General features: G+C 33.5%; 1 protein-coding gene across 2 annotated transcripts; it reads right to left on the reverse strand.

The window, feature by feature from the left end:
- Window positions 1-1291: 1291 nt before the first annotated feature.
- On the reverse strand, window positions 1292-13193 carry LOC132736951 (polyunsaturated fatty acid 5-lipoxygenase-like). Of its 2 annotated transcripts, none has more exons than XM_060724165.1 (5): window positions 13042-13193; window positions 9103-9357; window positions 6298-6496; window positions 5099-5360; window positions 1292-2978 (listed from the first exon to the last, which is right to left on the reverse strand). In XM_060724165.1, the coding sequence occupies exons 1-5, from the start codon at window positions 13063-13065 to the stop codon at window positions 1637-1639; spliced, it is 2082 nt and encodes a 693-aa protein (XP_060580148.1). In that variant the 5' UTR covers window positions 13066-13193; the 3' UTR covers window positions 1292-1636. The 2 variants fall into 2 exon arrangements, with proteins under 2 accessions (XP_060580148.1, XP_060580149.1); XM_060724166.1 differs by lacking the exon at window positions 13042-13193 and adding an exon at window positions 10338-10449.
- Window positions 13194-22853: the final 9660 nt, after the last annotated feature.

Here is a 22853-nt window from a genome sequence, read left to right on the forward strand (position 1 = left end):
ATTGGATTTCGTCGGCTACAATCGCGCAATGTGTCCTCAACCGAATAACAGCCCACGAAATAGTACATGAATTTGATCCTATGAAACTCCCATACTTCGTCGGGATATCTTAAAAACTTCCATATTTAGCCTTTTCAATTTCAAATTAAGTTATCCAAGTTAAAATATAAACGTATTTGATTGGTAAAAACGCTGTAGCCCCGTAGAATTATTGCGCAATTATGCAAATAACTGCTGAAACGATTTACCGCTGTCGAAAAAGTAGGACAGCAAATTATGCTATAATTAAGGAGTAAGCTCAATAATTCATAGAAATTATAAGCAGGAAATAAATATTTCCCCATTAAACAAAACATTTTTATTAACAGATCAAAAGGTGTTCGTGACTTTAGAATAACTCGCGCATTAATAAAAGAAGAACTCTTTTCGTGACTCATATCGCAGGTTTAGCTGAATATCCAGCAGTTATTAATAAATTAGACTACAGAACAATGGTTAGTATTATAAATAATGCATGTAACAACAAGGGAGTTTTTTCAACACTTTACCAACATGTAGTCTTTCATGGTAATCTTTATTGAAGGAAGTTATAATATCAGTTCTACTTCCGATTCTTGTGTTTTGTTTACATAGTTTTCTAGGTCACGATATGAGTGATTATAATAGCCTTCGACCAGAAGATAACACTATTCTAAAAATAGATTCTGCATCATCGACGAGTGAATAAACCAGCGGATACTTATTTTGTTTACATGTGTACATGCAATACTTTAAGAAATTCTATACAAATGTAAGAAAGCAAACAAGTTGAAAATGGAATAAAGTGTGAAATTGAAAGGGACAACTAAACACTGTAGTGCTTAAGTGACGTAAATGAAAAAAAAAACTCAAAAAAATTACACCATTAATTGCTGATGATTTTAACCAAAAATATTTTTAATGAGACATATCCAAGAGAAATAAATTTTAAAAATACAAATGACTTATATTTTATTGTCTATATGCCCACTATGATATAACACGAGGCAATTCTAATTAACATTCTCACATGTATTATGTATTATGATTGAAGTTTATTTGCATGGTTTTATTTTAGAAATATTTCGTTGACAGTTTTTAAAAAAAATATACTGCTCTACAAATCTCGAACTTGTATGGAACAAATTTTCTCTGTTATATCTTTTGTGTTGTTTTTTTTTTTCTAAAAAAACCTTAATGTCTCTCCGGTTGCATGTCCGTCGCATTCAGTGCTGCAGCACTTTGATTTTTTCTGGTTTCCTGTCTTATTATGGTTCCCACTCAAATTGACACTCGGAAACCTTTCCGATTACCGTCAATCCTTATATCAAGTTTCGCGAAAGTACATTTACCAAAATGTAAGCAAATTTTAAGCAAATTTATGCTCTCCGACGGGTGAGTTCAATTTTAATATCATAAATAAATCATGAAATGGCCGTATTTTCGAACACAAAATAGTGTGTAGAAGTAAAGAGTTGAGTGAAAGATTCGGCCGATAGTGTGCAGATTGCTGGTGGGTTTAATAAATACATAATAGCGTTATATATCGGTCAGAGAGTTCGCTTTGAGGCTTTGCCTCATTCATATAACATGAAATATTACTTTTCATGTGAAAAGCCTAAATACTAATAGCATTTGGGACTTCGGCGGGGTCGAGATACGGGTACGGTGGGTCTCTTGTTTTATTCTTTTTGGATATTATTTCACTGATATTCGCTAGGTCTGCGCGGAATTCGTTTACAATTTTAACTGCTTCCGGGTCAAATACGTAGTTGACCTCAAAGTCACCAAGAGGCTTTGTTCCCCGCTCACTTAAAATCTTTCCAGTGATCATGATCGAGAAGTGTGACTCTTTGTCAGGAAGCGTTGCTACAACATCAGATTCAGCACGAGTTGATTTGTCTTTTGGAGGGGTTCCGCGTAACAGGGAGGGATAGTTCAGTGGATGTGAATACTCTTCATATTGCGCAAAGTTTGCCATTGCGTGACCAACACTGAAGATGGAAATGAAGCCAGTAAGAACAGTAACTAATTGCTCCTTTGTTGTAAACTTACCGCTGTCACCGCCCGGGACTCCCTGCATGCCTAAGCCATAGTTATCTACGCTTCGTGTAATTTCTTCCCGCCAATTTTGAATCTCGTCGTCTGCGAGAAGCACTTCATTTGTTTCGTAGTACAGATCAACATATTTTTCGACATATTTTTTGATTGTGTCATATATCAAAATAGAGTCATCTCTCGCAGGAAATCGAGGAAGAACTTCCGGATCATCTATACCACGTGCTTTGAAGTCTTCTGGTATTAAACCGTCCCTATCAAATCGCCAACTTGGTCGACGTCTGCTTATAAGTTCCAAGATACCTCTGGTCTCGACAGTAAAGACTTGATCTAAGATCCCACCCTTCGACGATAGTTTATTTACCGCGCGAGTGTTTATCGCGATGAGATAGATAAAATGCGGCGCCAAAAGTTTAAAGAGCGGATGTGATTGGGACAATGTGCGGTGCGTTATTACTACAATACCTTCCATTATGAGATGCGTATAACCAAGATGAGTTACAGCTTGGTGATATTGTGCATCGGCATTATTAAACCACATTTTTGCCAAAACCCACGTGTATTCTGGATCAGACGGCAAAAACACCGGATTATCGTCTGCCTTTTTTTGAAACAGTTGAATTGCTGTGGGAACGAGCTTTCCATCGTTTCGTCTATAGAACAGGGCTATAGGTGCACACACAACGTGTCCTTCCTTACACGGACAATCTTCTAGCAAATCGTAATCGATGATGAAAATTGTTCGACCTGTTAAAGCGTCACCGAGAGATTTTCCTTCCAAGAAAGGCTCGACCATTTCTGGTGTAACTCCGAACTTTTCGGGAATTTCCGTACACAGTCGGATAACAGTGTTATTGACGCCCGCTAAACGCTGATTACCGAATTTGACGTCATCTTTCCACCTGAAACACAAACAACAGTAGATAAGACATTCGTACAACATGAGAGTATGTATACATATAAGTACAAATATGTGTAGGAAGGTGTAAAACTTCTCCATACATCCATCAGTTCTAATTGACCAATTTTCATTTTTTAAACTAATTTAAAAGTAGTACACACGTTCTTTTGTTTCTGCATCTATGGACTGTTACTTGATCTTTGAAAGTCATTGCAATGCACGCGTATGCCAAGCTTATCTGGCACAACTTTGACGCGAGACTTCCATGTTCCCCTCTCTCTCTCCCCCGTCGCCTCGCCTCTCCCCTGAGCAGCCGGCTTTTTAGCGAAAATTACGCTAAACAAGCGAAAATCAGTAAAATTTTGACTCATATATGTTCCTCTAATAACTAATAAAATGCTGAACCCCATTTGGAATATGCATCCTACCTCGTCGGGCTTTGCGACACCCTTTGATAAAAAATCCCGGATCTGCGCCTGAATTTCATGGGGCTATACATGAAGTACTTTTAAGTGCAAATCAGTCGTGTAAATTCAGATAAAATCAATGCTTAAGTAGTTGGTGTGTATCAAACCATACAAGTTTATGGACTTATATATCATACGCACTTAAATTTGTACAAATAGATGTATAATTTAGTTATGTTTATTATTTACATGTAGCTAAGTTTGTTGATCACATTTAGTGATTATATACGTACATGTATCTTTATTTACGTGTATAAAATAAAATCATTGTTATTTAATAATCAACAAGTTTTAAAGCTAACTTTAATATCGAAGTATTTAAAAAGTTTAAATGCATTACTGGTGAATAAGAATAATTTGACTTAAATTAAATTACAAGAGCGATCAGTAATCACATGTGTCGCCTCATGATGGCCAATTTCATGTTGGGACAAAGTTTGTGACAGACGGACAGACAGACGGACAGTGCACAACTACACTTGGTACTGATCATTCCCGTAAAGTTTGGATAAAATTGCACCAGTAGTTTATGAGTAGTCCGGACAAGCTTTTGCGTATCTGGCAACACACAAGAAAAACACCTTTTGATCAAAGGGCCATAACTCAGCCAAAAATCATTCAACCGGAAAACCCGTGCAATATGCGCAAGCACTTGAGCTGCAGATCAATCATGTAAAGTTTCATTGAAATTGCTTTAGTGGTATAAGAGAAGTAGTCCAGACAAACTTTAAAAAATAAAAATTATTAATGGGCCATAACTCTGACAAAAATCATTGAACCGAAAAATGCTGATAATATGCACAACTACACTTGGTACTGATCATTCCTGTAAAGTTTGGATGAAATTGCACCAGTAGTTTATGAGGAGTAGTCCGGACAAGTTTTGTGACGGACAGACGGACAGACAGACGGACAGACGGAGAAGTGATCCCTATATGTCGCCACTACTCCGTAGAGGCGACACAAAAAACCATTACAGATTTTGAAGAAAAGAACTGCTGCAGAGTGTCGCAAACTTTGTTCCATTAACAACCCATTATAACCATTAAATTTCCATTAGATAGTTATTGCGATGCAACTTATTTTGTTGTATTTGAACACTCAATATCAAGGAAAAACATTTCCCAAATTCAAAATTAATATTTCAAATATAGAAATAACATGTCTGGTTTCTAGGTCAAGTTATTTATGAAGGTTTTCCATAGCTCACTACAAATTGGCCGATGTATAATTTCAAATATGGATTTTTTTTGTGGGCGAGTATTTAAAGTTGCCGACACGGAATCTTGTCAAAAACTCCGTTGGTTAAACCATACCGGGAACTTTTCTTATGAGGAGGCCAATCTGACTAAAGTTAGACCCATTTAAGTTATTTCTTGCATGAGCGAAAGCGTAGTGTTAATTTGGAGCTGCTTTTAATCAGATTAGTAAAAATCTTTTAAGGCTATCCGGCTTGCGTACAGAAAAAAATAGTGCCCGCCAGTGATTGAAGTTTTAACGGATCTTCTTTTAGTAGTCATTGAAAAGTCGAAACTACCTTTAATTTACAGTACGATGTGACCGAAACCAGAGAAGGTCTAAAAAATAAAATTCGGTCTAAAATTAGAATTTGGTCTAAAAATAGAATTTTGACATTTATTTCTTTATAACATACTTCTCCGTGTCTGTTGGTGGAACAAAAACAGACTTCGTATATATACTTTTGACATCCTCTATTGTTTTCCATGCTCCGGTGGCAATACGCTTCACTTTACTTGTTGCCAACAACACCAGCTTTTTCTTGTTCAAGTCCCAGAGATAGTCAAATGAGAACTCCTCGTCCGCGGGGATGGCTTTAATTCTGCTTGGAATACCCGGAGCAGGGATAGCTAACTCGTACAATGCCTTCTTTTCCTCGAGTTCTTTTTGTCTTTGTTCTGAAAGTACACTTGTTTGTGTAACAGATTTGCGATGATATTTTCATAATAAAGCTGGAAATACACTTGTCTGTATAATAGTTTTTCAATGCATGCATGCATACAACAGTACATGTATTCTCAAAATAAATCATGAATCTAGGCTTTGCACTCCTGTGCTCGCTGGTCAGATCTTCGGGCTTCGGGGCTACGCAAAATTTCTCTGTGACAATTGATCTCCGACATTGAGTGTAATGGTCAATTGTCTCTCATAAATGTAGCTGAATGTTGGGTCATTTTCGGATAAATAGGTTATTATACTAGTTTGTTACCCAGGAAAGTCAGTTTGGTGGACTTACCGTCGAGATATCACCAATCATATACTAAAATCGGCGTAAAAGAAACAAACAAACGGACAAACGGACAAAAACAGACAATATATCTACTAGTATATAAAAAGAACGAAATCATTAAGATGTTTTGTTTATTAAAAGAACTGAAATCAAATATTCAAAACGCTGTCCATTTTTATCCCAATTAAACATGCTTATGTCACTCTATGAAAACAAATTTATAGAAAAAAATTGAATGTCCTTTGTTTACGTATGCGAATCTTCCCTTTCATTATTTTTCCTGTTCGGATGTTGGTTTGGCAGTATGTGACTGTTGTCTGTGTGCGCGCGTATGTGTGTGCGTGAGTGTTTAAGTGTGCACGCGCATGTGTGTTATTATTTTTCTTTTTTTTTTTCATTTTTTTTTGTTTTTTATTTCTTGCATGTATGCCTTTAAATAGCATGCTTGTTTGTTCTCGAGTAATCATGGTCCTTTATGTGCATTCGTTTTGCTGTATTTCGAGCACACAGGTATTTTTAGCTAGCATGCTTCTGAAGGCGTGTGAAGGACACATTTCCTTTTCTGCATTTTTTATTACTGGTTTACGTTAAAAAAAACTTCTAACCTTTTCTCTCGTCGTACTGCGGCAGACTTGTGTCGAGCGGAATAAAGTTGTATCGGTAATTGGCTCGAATCCACCGAAAAATCGGAAACACTGCCTCATCCCCGGTACCCGTGTTCTTCACTGAGATCGTGTCAATGTTCCAGTCAGAAGAAATTCCAAAGTTGTCCCTCCATAATTCAATATGATCAATCGATGCAAACTAAAATATTGATAATGATGATAATAAGAACAATTACAGACTTTTCTTTTTGTCTAAAGAAAGTTCAAAATAAAATTAGAAATGTATCTATACTAGGCCACTGATGCCCCGTCTTCATTCCACTTTCACTTTGGCATATTTACATACATATTTCCCAGACCTATGACTGAGGAAACTCTACTTATTGCATTGATAAGACAAGGATGTTACATTAACCGGGACTGTGTCCTCACGACTTGACAATGAATAGGGGTCACTCATTTACTGGTTCAGGGCAATATCCCTATCAATTTTGAAAAATAGACTTATTCATTCTCAAGTTACTGACCGGACAAGAATTTTACGAAATGTGTCCTTGAAGCCATGACATTTTACCTCAAAATCGATACAAACCATTTACTGGCCATGGACAATGTCCTCACCAAGTTACATATATCATGGCTTTTACCTTCTCAAGACAAGTTGTTGACTGGACAAGGATTTTAGATTAAATGTCATGGTGACCATGACCTTTGACTTAAAAATTAATAGGGGTCATCTTCTAGCCATGGAAAATGTCCCTACTTAGTCAAATAAACTGCTGCTTATCACTTCTCATGTAACAGATATAAAAGATATTTTACATAAAGTGTCATTGTGACCTTGACTTTTGACCTTATGACCTCAATTCAATAGTAGTCATCTACTGGTCATGGGCAATGTACCTATTAAATAACATGAGCAACGGCTCATTCGTTCTCAGGTTGTCGATTGGACAAAGGTTTTGAATTAAGTGTTACTCTGACCTTCATGTGACCGTGACCATGGCAAGTGAGTGGCAACTAGTTCAACATGGTATCTGAATCAGAAATGAGAGACAAATAGTCATTAGCACTAATGTCCGAGATAATTAATTGTCACGGAGAAGTTTTACCCCGACCGACGATCGAACGAGCGTCACGTGGACTATAAAAAATGCTCTCCCTATTAAAGCAGCATGCCTCTAGATTCATCCTAATTTTCATAAAAAATTTGAAAATGTATTTAAAAGTAAAATAGTGGGAAATGAACAAATAAAGTAATTGACACATTGCAATCGGCACTTATAATCCACGTAAATTACCAAAAAGAGGTCAAAATATGCAAAAATAGCCCCTACTGCGTTAGTAACGCAGTAGAAATATGATGATAAATACTGGTAAAAATGCACATAAGATATAAATTATCACTTGAATGTTTAATCTATTTACTTTTCTTTAAATCTTAGTACAGTTTTTCCAAGTTTAATTTTCTTTGAATATTTTGACTCATCTGGAGCCATGCAACTGTAAGTTAATCGGTCGGAAAATATTTCGTCTGTCATAGCTAGCTTTATACACCTTGGAATGCATGATTTTTTATTTGATTGCCAAAATGGAGTGTTGACCTTAAACGTCACGATTTTTTAAAGCATTAACAAAAAAAGCAAAAAATAATGGTTACGAGCTTTATATCGAATGCAAAATATGCGTTAAAAACTAAATAAACGAGCACTGTACAATTTAAATAGTGTTTTTTCTTTACGCTTCAATTGCATTGAGTTATGGCCTATTTTATGTGGTTTTTTAAAACTTTTTTATGTTTTGAAAGATATATTATATAGAAACAATGTAAATAAACATATCTAATGTCAAACTGGCGTTTCAAATAAAAAAGCAAATTACGTAGTAACGTGTATTTAATATATTTCTTTTATAATAAGAACTGTAATGGACACAGTTCTATCTCTAATCGAACACCTCGTCGTTTCATTATAATCCTTATCCGAAAACTGCCAAAAATATTACGGAAACTACCAAAAAGTTTAAGTAATATCCACTTGCAAGATGAGCTTATTTGCCCCAAATTTCAGTAGATTGTTTTTTATAATGATGCCTGACCAATAACTGAAAGTGACAGTGTATTTGATAAAATGTAAAAAAATGTCAAAACAATTTAAAAGAACAATATTAAGTATCTCACTTTTAGGTCACGCTAATGAAAATATCTAGCATCTCACTCGCACTTCACACTTGTCAGAATATTAAGTATCTCACTTTTAGATCACGTTTATGACAATTTTTATACATCTAGTATCTAAATGGTTCAGGCTCTTGAGAACATTTAGCATCTCACTTTTAAGATCACGCTTATGACAATATCTATAGTATCTATTTCGCACTTTACATTCGTGAGAACATTTAGTATCTCACTTTCAGATCACGCTTATGACAACATGTAGTACCTCATTCGCAGCTCACGCTCGTAAAATATTTAGTATCTCACTTTTAAGAGGTCAATCTTATAACAATATTTATTTATCTAGTATCTAACTCGCACGTTACGCTCGTGAAAACATTTATATCTCACTTTCAGATCACACTTATGACAATATCTAGTATCCCCCTATGCATGTGAGAACATTGAGTACATGTATTATCATTTTTGGTCGTGAGAACATTAAGTATCTCACTTTAAGATAACGCTAACCCACCACGAGGGTTACACTCGTGAGAATATTTTTCATCTCACTTGAATTTCACACTTATAACAATATCATTTATCTTGGTAAACATGATATTTACACGATGTTTAAGAACGGTTCTTACCGGAAGTTTGCTTATGTTAAAAGAGTCCAGCTGTCCTCTTTCGAAGTCGTTCCTGAAGAATACGTCAAGCTTCGTTTCCCGTGAAGCTTGTCCGTTGCTATGCAACACAATGTAAACATTGGCATCTGTACCAGCTTTTGGACGGTCACCTGTTTTGATCGAAACTTTATACGTATATGTATTCGATGAAGATTCATCTTTTGTATTGAAAGACAACTTTCCAGATTGTCCGCCCATTGTATCGCACGAGTTACTCTGCAAATAAACAAAAAGAACCTTAATTGTTTTCTCAACAAGATACCTTGTATGTAAAGATTTCAATTTAATTAGAAGAGGCTTTCAGCAATGTTACAATGGAATACAAACCAAAGGGCAGGACGAGAAGAGTTGCACACTTGGTTCCAGCGCAAACAAAAGAGGGTCGTTATTTTTCAAATTTAGAAGTGGCTGTCAACAATTTTTTAATTATACCTTTAAATAATGGATTACAAACCAAAGGGCAGGTCAAGAACTGGTTGCATACTTGGTTCAAACGAGCGAAAAACTTGACAAAATGTCGACTAATACATGGAAGTTTATACCTCCCGCAGGAAAGTGGAATTTTATATCATTTTTTATTATTTGAATATATACCCTCTCATTGTGATACAATATGCTTAAAATGTGCACCTAACATGTAGGGTAGTGGCTTACTATAATTTAATCAATGGATATACATTTTAGTTGCAAACAAAGCCAGTTTACATCTTCAATAATTTAGTCAAACAAGAATACAGGAAGCTGAAACCTTAAATCGAGAGTGTCATAAACATTGCATCAATTAATGTACAATATTATCTAAACCTTCTGAAATAATATCCAAAATTCTGTGCAGACAAAATACGGGAGATATATATATATTTTTTTCATGACTCTGTCGCCATTTTGTCAAGTTTGCGACCATTTCACTCGTTCGAACTACGTGTGCAGCAACTTTGCGTCCTGTCCTTTGATTATATGCATATGATATTATTTGTGTAACAGCCCTTTTTTTTGGTGCTTTTATATACAGTAAATTTTGTTGAAATGCACAAAACAAAATAAACAACAACAAAAATAAAAAAAAATAAAAATTAGGAAAATGTTCTAAAAGATCGTGCTAAAAAGGAAACATAAGTACCGTCTAAATTAATAGTATCACAGAAAAAAAAATAAACGCATATAAAATGATCCATTTTTTATGATGAAAAAAATACCTGTTTTGCGTTAAAGTAAAAATCCACTATATAAAACACCTTTTCCCCTATCTAAATGATTGATATTTACAGTAACATGTTTTTAACAGTAACATAAGTTATAAATAATAAAAATTCACCCTGCTTCAGTGAGCATTGAAATGTGGGAACATCACGTTTTGGTTTATTTCTTATGAGTAAAAACATTCCATTGCGCGTAAATGTATAAAAACCGTTTACGGATCGGTGACCCTTGTCCTTGTCAATATCTGATTGCTGCATGTATTCATGTATGAAAGATCAATAAAAATTGAAGATCCATTTTACCTTATTCGTCCGTCTGTACGCTTATGGTACATTTTCTTTACTTACCAAAACAGTTGCGTTTAGAAAATAAGTCGATACAAATGTTGATATGAATAAGGTAAATTGGTTCATCGGTAAAAGATATGTTAGAGATAAATGATTGTTCATACATTAACAAGTATATTTACTGTATGGAAATTGTTTTGTGAATTTACTATTCATTAGAGACACTTATTGACGAATTTACACATTACTTTCTAGGAGTAATTGATAAAAGTAGTTCTTGTTAATGTACAAAATCAATCGCTTCTTTTCGGCCTTTTCCGTCAAACTACGTATAAGGTTATTATGAAAATAACCGCGGTGTTCCGATTGGTATAAAGCGCGGATGACCCTAGTCCAGAGAACTATAGTTTTTAAATAATACTATACCACAACACCCTAAATATCTAAAATGAACTTGTCCATCTTTTAAGTATGGAGGTAAGTATGCATTCGTCATTTTAGGGAAAATTTGAAAAAAAATGTACCGAGTGAATAGCGAACAGTGTAGACTATATGATCAGTCGACATTGGTTGTATGGGTAGCCTCTAATCTTTAGAATCTAGATCGTTAGAAGAGAAAAGTAAAGAGCAGTATATTAGAATAAATAAACCAAAGAATGGACCTTCGGACCATTTCGGCTATTGTCAATGTTATATATTGATATATATTGAAACAGACTTTAGTTGCTACATGTAACATCACTTGTATATTAAATCTTGGAATATTAAGACGTACTCCTGTTGTCTCTTCTAGTTCAAATTATACAATAGTATATTTTACTGGACATCTCATTTGAGATATAATATTCTCGATAATATACTCACTAAAACAAAACATACAACAGTCAATAATAACTTCAATCGGAATGTCCTCGGCTATTATCTATAATCTTATCCGAAGACAGACGGAAAGGGCCGAAAGTTCCGATTGTAAATAACTTGTTCCCTGCGGTCTCCATTCCCTGCGGTCTGGAGACCGCAGGGTATTGGTACGCGTTTAACTTTTGAGGCATGGAGGAGCACGTGACCTGTTTTCGGTACAATCTGTAAACCGTATATGATTGGTTAACTGACCTTTTCGAAAACCCAGCTAAATACCGTTTGCCGGTACGTTACGGACTTACCTGTAGGGAATTAGTCCGAATTATACCTAATTGAGAACAAAAATCTATTACGTGATATTTCTAATTTTCTACAATTATTTTACCGTTTAAGGTGGAAAAACTTGAATGATGTGTTTGAAAATTATCAATGTTTCTTTAATATCTATCTCAAATTTTACAAACAATTAATTGTTTATACTGAAAATCTACAAAATTAAAATATTCGTAGTGGCATCTGCCATAATAGAGATATTTTCTGCGTAAACTTGTGTATTTACTTTATTTTTTTTTTGCTCGGAATTATTCATAAAATGGTAGGCCTATTTAATCATTTTCTTAAAAAGAAATAATTGTTTTAAGTTCGACCTTCTCCGGTCTTGATCAACGGTCACATGCAGTTTCCAAAGACCTTCTTCTATATTGTTCGATTATTGTCAACTATATTCCTGTTAAAAAAAAAAAAAAAATGTTGAAAATAGTTGAAATATCTTTATATCATTAAAATGTTCACCGCAGGAAACCATTTTACTTGTACGAAGTTTGACGGAAAGGGCCGAAAAAATGCGATTGGTATGAGAGATGTATCAGTCCGCACTCATGCGTGTTTGAAAGGTAATGAACTCATAGACAGTACAAACATCTGTATATGAATGAAAGATAAATATTAACGTACAAATACTAAAATTGAGATCGTTAAATTTTACAAATACAATTATATTACAATGATACGCGCGGCCACGGACGTTAATTGTCAATTAAGGCGCTTGGTACGTCATACAACAGATTACATGCATAATTATATACCCTGTGTAAACCATTTCTCATGTATTTATGTTGTTGTTATTGCTATAAACTTTGTAAGTTTAAAGCGGAATAAAGTGTATTGTATTGTATTGTATATATTTGTACAAACTGAATTTCAGAATTATTTTTTTGTAAGCAAAACTTACGCATGTATCTAAAACGCTAGAGACATAGAGTTATTTGGGAGCTGATTTTATAATCAAATTGGTTGAAACAAATTGATCAGTAATAAAATAAAATAGTCCTATGTACCATTGGAATTTATTTCCAGTCAAGTAACACGAACTAGAGTTAGAAAGTGATGAGTTTTAAACTAGTATTAATATGTAATACGGAATAAAATCGGGACAAGTGAAATTATATGAGACATGTACGCGTAGATTAAAGATGAGATAAAAAGATACATAAAAATATACGCCTTTTTATACACACAATTCAAAATAAAACATGCATAAAAAGATTCTTACCTCTGAGTGTATTTTCTCTTCCATCCTGTAATTTGATTACTTTTTAAGTATATGAATGATCTAGGCTATTTGAGAAATTAAAATTTATTATTTCTACTCAAGATGAAGTGTTTCCGTTTTTAAACTATCTTATCATATGACATGATTTGTTTTCAATAATTACTTGTTTATCTGCTTAAATCTAAACCAATATACACATGTATGTACATAACGTAAGACCTTGGATTTCAAGGTCGCTAATAGTCAAGTCAAGTCAAGTCAAATTTCCTTTATTGCACACATTTCATGTTAACATGAATAAATGTGGTTAGTAATAAGTACAATGTTAGTAGAGGCTCTTTAAACAAATGTACAATGTATAATTATATAATTTGAGTGGTAAAATAATTCTTAAAAAGAGTATTTATTCATATCATTTGCTGAACTGCAGTACGTTCAATTAACAATGTATCAAAACCACAAATTGTTAAAGTTCTTAGTAAATATGTTACCACAAAAAAAACGTGGAGAGTCACGTAATTTAGACACTCTCTAAGGGTATAATTTCGTTTTATATTACCTTTCTTTTTATTTATCGACAAACGATGAGAATAGTTACAAAAAAGAAAAAGGGAAAAGAAATAATAATATAAACAACTGACAAGTGGTGTACAATTATGTACGACATAATATTTTAAACCTTTACAATGACATTTATAGACTCATACTTATAAGCTAAATGAAAAAAGTGTCATACTATTTAGACAAATATTATAACAAACAAACACTTTACTATGGGTAATAAAAGATTAATCTGTGAAATATTCGTGTAATAGTCTTGGAATGTAATGTAAGTAATCACATATGAGGTGAATACTAATTTGATTATCTTAAAATTATTGTTTTAACAAATTTACATAATTTCAAATATTCGCTCTTGTTTTCTGTATTAATTAGTTGTTCTAGTTTGAATGTATTTGCACGTCTGTAATAATAGGGTTTCAAAAATTTCTTTCTTTCATCATTAAGCAAAATACATTCAAATAAGTAATGAAATTCGTCGCCTATTTTATTGTTACAAGAAGTACATGTTCTTTGAATATCTTTGTCAATTTATATCACTTATTACGTCAATAGTCTATTGTGCAGGGTAAAAAAATACAAGCATAATAATTGTAAAATGAGTAGATAATTATATTGATTAAATATATTGTAAAAGATCGTATTCCTTTGCCTTTAAACATTGTATAATGTTTTACGCGTAATAAACTTCGCATCCTTCCATAGCTGGGGAAAAGCCATGGTTTGTGTCGAGTTAATAAGCATTTACAATAATATAACAATGATACGCACGCCCACGGACGTTAATTGTCAATTAAGGCGCGTGGTACGTCATACGATATATTACAATACATTTATATTTGTACAAACTTGATTTCATAAAATTTTTCTTATTTTTTTTTTTTTTTTTTTTTTTTGTAAGCTAAACTTACGCATGCATTTGAAACGCTAGAGATCTTAAGATCTAAGGTGGAGCATAGCGTTATTTGGGAGCTGATTTTAATATATCAGATTGATTGAAACTAATTAATGGATAGGTAATAAAAAAATAGTCTTAAAAACTAAAAAAAATAACCATTTGAAATTATTTCTAGTCAAGCAGTAGTAACACGAACTAGAGTTAGAAAGTGATGGGTTTTAAACTAGTATAAATAAGTAATACGGAATAAAATCGGGACAAGTGAAATTATATTAGACATGTACGCGTAGATAAAAGATAAGACTCGTAAAACATACTTAATAAAAAATTATATTAAAATTTAAACACACAATTCAAAATAAAACATGCATAAAAAGATTCTTACCTCTGAGTGTATTTTCTCTTCCATCCTGTAATTTGATTACTTTTTAAGTATATGAATGATCTAGGCTATTTGAGAATTAAAATTTATTATTTCTACTCAAGATGAAGAGTTTCCGTTTTTAAACTATCTTACCATATGACATGATTTGTTTTGAATAATTACTTGTTTATCTGTTTAAACCTATTTCAATAAAATTACATAACACATGGCGTTGGATTTCAAGGTCGTAAATATCGTTGTCATTTATTAGCTCGACTATTCGAAGAATATGAGAGCTATTGTAGTCGCCCCGGCGTCGGCGTCGGCGTCGGCGTCAGCGTCCGCGTCGGCGTCTGCGTTGGTTAAAGTTTTTTGTAAAGTCAAATATCTCAATTATTACTTGAGATATTCAATTGAAACTTACAATACTTATTTATAGTAACAAGGTACATCAGATTGACAAGTTGGATAACTCTGCCTACAATATTGACAGAATTATGCCCCTTTTTAACTTAGAAATTTTGGTTAAAGTTTTTTGTAAAGTCAAATATCTCAATTATTGCTTGAGATATTCAATTGAAACTTACAATACTTATTTATAGTAACAAGGTACATCAGATTGACAAGTTGGATAACTCTGCCTACAATATTGACAGAATTATGCCCCTTTTTAACTTAGAAATTTTGGTTAAAGTTTTTTGTAAAGTCAAATATCTCAATTATTGCTTGAGATATTCAATTGAAACTTACAATACTTATTTATAGTAACAATGTACATCAGATTGACAAGTTGGATAACTCTGCCTACCATATTGACAGAATTATGCCCCCTTTGGAACTTAGAAATTTTGGTTAAAGTCAAATATCTCAATTATTGCTTGAGATATTCAATTGAAATTTAAAATACTTATTTATAGTAACAATGTACATGTAACTCTGTCTGCAATATTTGCAGAATTATTTGAAACTTAGAAATTTTGGTTAAAGGTTAACGGTCTTCAAAGATATTTACTTGAAACTTTACACATGCACTTAGGGTCATAATTGGAGGGTCATAATTGTATGTCACTGACCAAGTTCCATAACTCTATCTTGCAATAAGGCTGATTCATATCCCCTTTTCTACTTAGTCTCTTGGTTAATGTTTACATGCAAGTTTTACATATCTCAATAACTATTAAAGATATTTATCTAAAACTTCACATATGCATTTAGGGTCATAATTGTAGGTCACTGACAAAGATCCATAATTCAATCTTGCATTTAGGCTGATTTTTCTCCCCTTTTTCAACTTAGAAATTCATGGTAAAGTTTTGCTTGTAAGCTGTTATCTCAATAACTACTGAAGGGTTTGTGCCTTTTTTGGGACAATTTTATGCATTCATAATAATAAAGCAGTGATTTACTTGATAAAACATCTTAATAACAAGCCTTTGTATCTTTTCTGTCAAATTTATGTATTCATAGGTAATTAGTATTATTATACTCAATAAAAAAAACCTTGTGACATTACCTTCCGAATAGTCAAGCCAATTCTGTATAATTAGACTCTCTGTAAGGCCTATAACATGAATTTATAAAAAAAAATTAGCCCTTTTGTGAACTTAAAAAAACGAACAATATCAAGGCTCTTTTACTATCAAGCACTTAGAATAGTCGAGCGTGCTGTCCTACAGACAGCTCTTGTTTTATTACGCAGTTACGTCAATGATCATTTATGCGGGGTGAAAATACAAACATAATAATTGCAAATTGAGTAGATAATTATATTGATTTAATATATCGTATAAGTTTGTGTTTCTTTGGCTTTAAACATTGTATAATGTTTTACGCGTAATAAACCTCGTATCCCTCCATAGTAGAGCTCAGACTTCCATGAACTGTGGAAAAGCCGTGCTTTGTGTCGATTTGATAAGCATGCTAATAATTATATAAAAGAAGTGGCAATGGTGACAAGGGTTGAAATTTCAGAAGCAGAATTGCACAATTATTTAAATAGTTAATTGTCAATTCCAAACTACAATTATGTACATAAGACTTTATTATTTCTGTGTCTTTTAAAATGCACTCAAAGAATACACATTTTATGGTTTATTCTTTGTAAAACCATTTCTTTATTATGATTGAAGGCGTATGCTTTAGTTTGCCCGTAGATCTATGTATACAAAAGAATGAAAACCGTAAAATAATTTAGTTTGCATAATCTTTTTTACATGACAATCGCAGGTTGAGGAGTAAGAATAGTAAGAATTAATACACTCAAACGGAAACAGTATTTTGGTATACATGTAAACAAATACTCGTAGTTATTTAACCTTTAACCCCATGAGCATATTGTGAAAATGGCCGTTTTCATTGAAAAGCCTCCTGTTACAAGTTCAAACTGCTATGAAACTACGAAAAATGTTTCAATACTGATGAAACTTGGCACAAATATTGACTAGATCATAGCCTCTGTAACAGCATGCTCAATCGTAAATTTCATGTTACCATGGCAACGGGGGTACGTCTCAAAATTGCCAAATATCACTATTTTGCATTGTTTTTTTCCCCATCAAATCTGATTTCAAAGTGCTGCAACTTCTCAATGAATTGATATAGAGTAAAAGGCTTTTTCAGCGTCGGTTACAAGTTACCCTAAGACCGACATGAGGCCATTTTTAGCCTGTCACATGTCCAAATTTTTCTTGGCGATGAGGGGGACTACCGCCCCCCTCAATTCCCCCAACAGAAGGGGCAACCTCCTGATGTACCATTTTGTTGGGGCGGAACCGAAAAAGTGGTCACTTTTTTGTGTCTCCTAGGCGACATATAGGGATTACTTTTGTCGTCGTTATCGGCGTCGTTGTCGGCGTCCCCTAAAGCTTGTCCAGAGCATAACTCAGTATTTTTAAGTTGGATTGACTTCAAACTTGGTATGCATGCTTCTTTCAATAACACGAAGTGCAGTGCACAAGGACCGGTACTCTGCACTTTTTAATTTTTGAGTTATTGCCTTTGTAAATTTTCATACTTTAATTTTGTCCGGACCATTTCTCTTCAACTATAAAAGCTATGGACATGCAACTTCATATGACGATAGATCTCATTAAGAAGAAGTGCAGTGCACAAGAATCGGTACTCTGCATTTCCTAATTTTTGAGTTATTTCCCTTTGTTAATTTTCATATTTTATTTTTGTCCAGGCCATTTCTCATAAATTCTCATATAAGTGCAGTGCACAGGAACCGGTACTCTGCATTTCTTATTTTTTGAGTTATTGCCCTTTGTTAATTTTCATACTTTATTTTTGTCCGGGCCATTTCTCCGAAAGTATATAAGCTATGGACTTGAAACTTCATAGGATGATAGATCTCATTAAGAAGAAGTGCAGTGCACAAGAACCGGTACTCTGCATTTCTTATTTTTTGAGCTATTGCCCTTTGTTAATTTTCGTACTTTATTTTAACCAGGTCATTTCTCCTCAAGTATGAAAGCTATAGACATGAAACTTCTTAGGATGATAGATCTCATTAAGAAAAAGTGCAGTGTACAAGAACCGGTACTTTGCATTTCTTATTTTTGAGTTATTACCCTTTATATATTTTCATATTTTATTTTTGTCCAGACCATTTCTCATAAATTATAAAAGATATGGACTTGAAACTTCATAGAATGATAGATCTTATTGATAAGAAGTGCAATGCATAGAAACTGCTGCTCTGCACTTATTATTTTTTGAGTTATTGCCCTTTGTTAGTTTTCGTATTTCATTTTTGTCCTGGCCATTTCTCCTAAACTATATTGTTCACAAGGCGACACATCCGACTCGCGGAGTTCTAGTTTAAACAACATTTCTAAACAAAAAAACAGTACATTTGTATTTGGGGCCTAAATAGGACATTTTTCACTGTTTGATGCCTCAAAAAAGGGAGGGGGCAAAAAGCCGCCAAAACACGTCTATATGAGGGAAAAGGTTAATGCTGGGAGTAGTGAACTAATTAAGATTATTTACTAAGTAATATTCCCAAGAACATGACGGATGAATAGTAAGTCATCAAATAAAATTCTGAATGATTGTATGAATGAGCATCACAAACTCATTGAATAATTGAATATATAACTTCTTCACGATTGTATTTTGTTCAGCAAAAAAATTGTATTGATGGGTTGTTTACATATAATTTATTAACACCATTTGAAACCTGCCAATTAAGAAATTGAATGTTTCTCATTATTTCTTATATTCAGTGATGGAAAACGGACCGTTCTTGATATAGGATAATTTGATTTAGTTCTTCAAAATTCTGTATGCATCAGATTCAATCTTTCATATCCAACTCTGATGATGATTTTTGATCTACACAGATTTCCTATACATGTATATAAACACCGGTCAGTTAATTTTAGTTGCTTGAACGTCAATCCATTCTTGATTCTGTCGGTAACACCACTATATTTTTAAGGGTACAGTATGTGTCATATTGTAAACCAAAACATTTGAGCTTCCATTGATGCGTTGCTGCAAAAATTTGTCCCGCATTGAATATGGGTTCAATAAAAGCCATGACTCACGCTAACACGGAATTTTACTCGGTGAGGAACGGTTTATACACCAATCTTTTTGAGAGCCAATCAAATCTCAGCAAATTTATTTGTTGAAACATGGCGGACAGTGGCGGTCTTGAAATGTTTGAAAGGGAAGAATTTGATATTACACAAATAATACGACTTCAGGTAACATTGTTTGTGTAAAGTACAACTTGAAATGTATTAAAAGACACATAAATATCCATCTAATACAAAAACACAATGTCAGTCAACTTAAAAATTATAAAGGAACACAGGTTAATGCTACAGGTTTCTTACATTTACAAATTATCTAAAAAGCTAAAGACTAAACTGCAGTGATTTTTAATGTAATTGTTTGCGTTTAAATGTTATGATATGATTGTGATGACATAAATTTGAAAAAACCAACAACAACATTAAGGTTTTTTCCTAAGATTTTGGGAACATGACCAATGTCACCCAAAGGGGGTTGTAACGGTGCTTGGACTCTAGAGTGGTTGGACCATACCAATGCATACCAATGCTCGGCTTAAAATATATTTCTTTAGAATATCTGAAAATGTTGTCAAGTTATCTCCGATTTACGTCAACGGTGTTTTGATTTACAGGGAATTCCCAATTTCAGAACAAGAAATCCCGATGCGCTTAAATTATCATAGTGCTTTAAAAAATGACCGATATTCCTTTCTATTGTGTCTATAAGTTAACCCCAAATAGCCAAGTAAACAAGCCAATATACATGTCCTGTGTAGATAATTACCCGAGGCGTATACACAACCCGATACACTGATTGCCTTTAGACTGTGTGACGTCACAGACACCTGTCATCGATGTCTGCAGACGACTGTTGGTGCACTTTCAGGTGTTGTCAATTACAGTGTATTGAGATGGGTGCAATTTAACCGCGGCATGTGTGATATTTACATGTTTCAGGTAGGTGTAATAACTTTTATTGTTTTGATAATATGATTGGCATTAATTGACATGCGATATAACAGTTTGGTATTTAGGGATGAATGGGTTAATTGTCTTGATATAAGTGTAATGTTCAATTTCATCTTTCACTTTCTTATGATCGTTACGTCTAAGCAGTACTGTAGTACAAATGTATTAAGATTTTTTGAAAATAATATGTCTAACATGAATAAGGGAAGCCTAGTTCACTATCAATTTTAAGAGTTTTTTGTGAACAATGTCGTTGAAACTGTCTCAGGATCATTTTGCTTTTTAATATATACATGATAATCGTATTTTACTTGGATTAAACTGCATAGATATTCAGAAATAAATTTGGTTGATGGCTACTTTAACATTGAAAACATTTACGACTGTTCATTATCAACTTGCAACTGAGTGAAAACAACAACGAAAACTTTTCATCAACAATCCCACTTAGTGACAGCCAATTGGTCATATTCTTTTTTAATTAAAAATATCTTGTAATCTGTCTCTGTTCACTGAATCCCCAAAATGAAAAAAATATTAATTTTGCAGGCCCTCTTTTAATCGAGCCTGTTCATGGACAGCTTTGTGAAGTGCAATCTACTGTCCTACCCCTTAGGCTTAGCATTGGTTTGTCAGGACATACAGGAGCTGGCCAGGCACTTTGGTGTAGATATGGAGCAGTGCCGCAGCCACTGGCACCAGGTACGTGCCAGTCTAGAGGGGACTGATCAGTCAGCCGACCAGACCATGACCTGGATTACTGGCAAACTTTCTACCAGTCATCCAGCTCTTTACAGAATTGCTGCTGTGGGTCTCCTCCTCCCAACCACTACTGCAGGTACAGTAATTATTAAATTCATTCATTCTTGAACATTAATGAAATTCCAATTTTGATGACAGTTGCAGATGTGTAACACTTTGCTAGAAGTTTTTCAACATTTCAAATATAATTTTTAGCTCGACTATACGAAGTATATGGAGAGCTGTCCTACTCGCCCCGGCGTCGGCGTCGGCGTCCGCGTCCGCGTCCAGATTTTAGATTAAAGTTTTGGTGCAGTAAAATATTTTTCACTATAACTTTGTCATTTCTTAAGGTATCAACTTCAAACTTCAAATATATGTTCCTTATCATCAACCACATCTTATGTGACAAGGTTCATAACTCTAGCACCAATATTTTCAGATTTATCTCCCCTTGAACTTATAATTTTTCTTAAAAGATACTATTTTTTACTGATACTTCTTTATTTCTAAAGGGATCAACCTCATACTTCAAATATATGTACCGTATCATCATCCCCATCTTATGTGACAAGGGTCATAACTCTAGCACCAATATTTTCAGATTTATCTCCCCTTGAAGTTAGAATTTTCCTCAAAAAATACTATTTCTTACTGTTTCTTCTTTATTTCTTAAGGGATCAACCTCATACTTCAAATATATTTACATTATCATCATCCCCATCTTATGTGACAATGTTCATAACTCTAGCACCAATATTTTTAGATTTATCTCCCTTTGAACTTAGAATTTTCCATACAAAATATTATTTTTTACTGTAACTTATTTATTTCTAAATGGATCAACTTCATACTTCAAATATATTTACGTTATCATCATCCACATCTTATGTGACAAGGTTCATAACTCTAGCACCAATATCGCAAGAATTATCTCCCCATAAACTTAGATTTATTTACTAGAAAAATGTTATTTTTTATTTTAACTTTTTTATTTTTAAAGGTATCTACCTCAAACTTCAAATACTTATTCCTTATAATCATTTACATTTTATGTGACAATGTTCATAACTCTTGAAGCAATATTTACAGATTTATCTCCCTTTGAACTTAGGATTTTCTTTAAGAAATATAATAACTTCTTTATTTTTTAAGATATCTACTTCAAACTTCAAATATATATTTCTTATCATTACACAAAATTAATGTTGTGTGGCAAGGTCCATAACTCTTGCATGACTATTTCTAGAATTATTCCCCTTGCTCTTGGAATTTATGTTAACAAATGTTATATTTTTACTATAACTTAATACTTAATTATACATAATTGATTTTTCTTTCATAGTTTTGTCCTCCTTACTGCGTCCAGCATTTTATTAGTCGAGCTTCGCTGTCTCCTGTGACAGCTCTTGTTTTTACTAAGTTAAGTTTAAACAGGCTGGAAGTTTTAAATTTTCAAAAATTCAAAGCAAACAAACAATATAATTAAAAGACATGAGGTTAACATAAATGATTACTTTCATTTATTAATTTCAGATTGTGAGCAAGATTCAGCTGCCTGAAGAGAGTTAAGACTGAAAACAGGAATTGTCTCTCTGTTAAAGTTCTAAACTATCTTCTTGCCGTCTCCCTTCAAGGACCCCCATTAGAATCTTTCAACTTGAGAAGGCAGTCAAGGCATGGAAGGACAACAAACTTAGAAGACAGACCAACTTTTAATGATGTTAATGAAGAAAAAACAACTGAAATAAAC

This window comes from Ruditapes philippinarum, unplaced genomic scaffold (genome assembly GCF_026571515.1).
Source record: "Ruditapes philippinarum isolate M1 unplaced genomic scaffold, ASM2657151v2 ctg1920_1_1_1_1, whole genome shotgun sequence".
Taxonomy (NCBI): domain Eukaryota; kingdom Metazoa; phylum Mollusca; class Bivalvia; order Venerida; family Veneridae; genus Ruditapes; species Ruditapes philippinarum.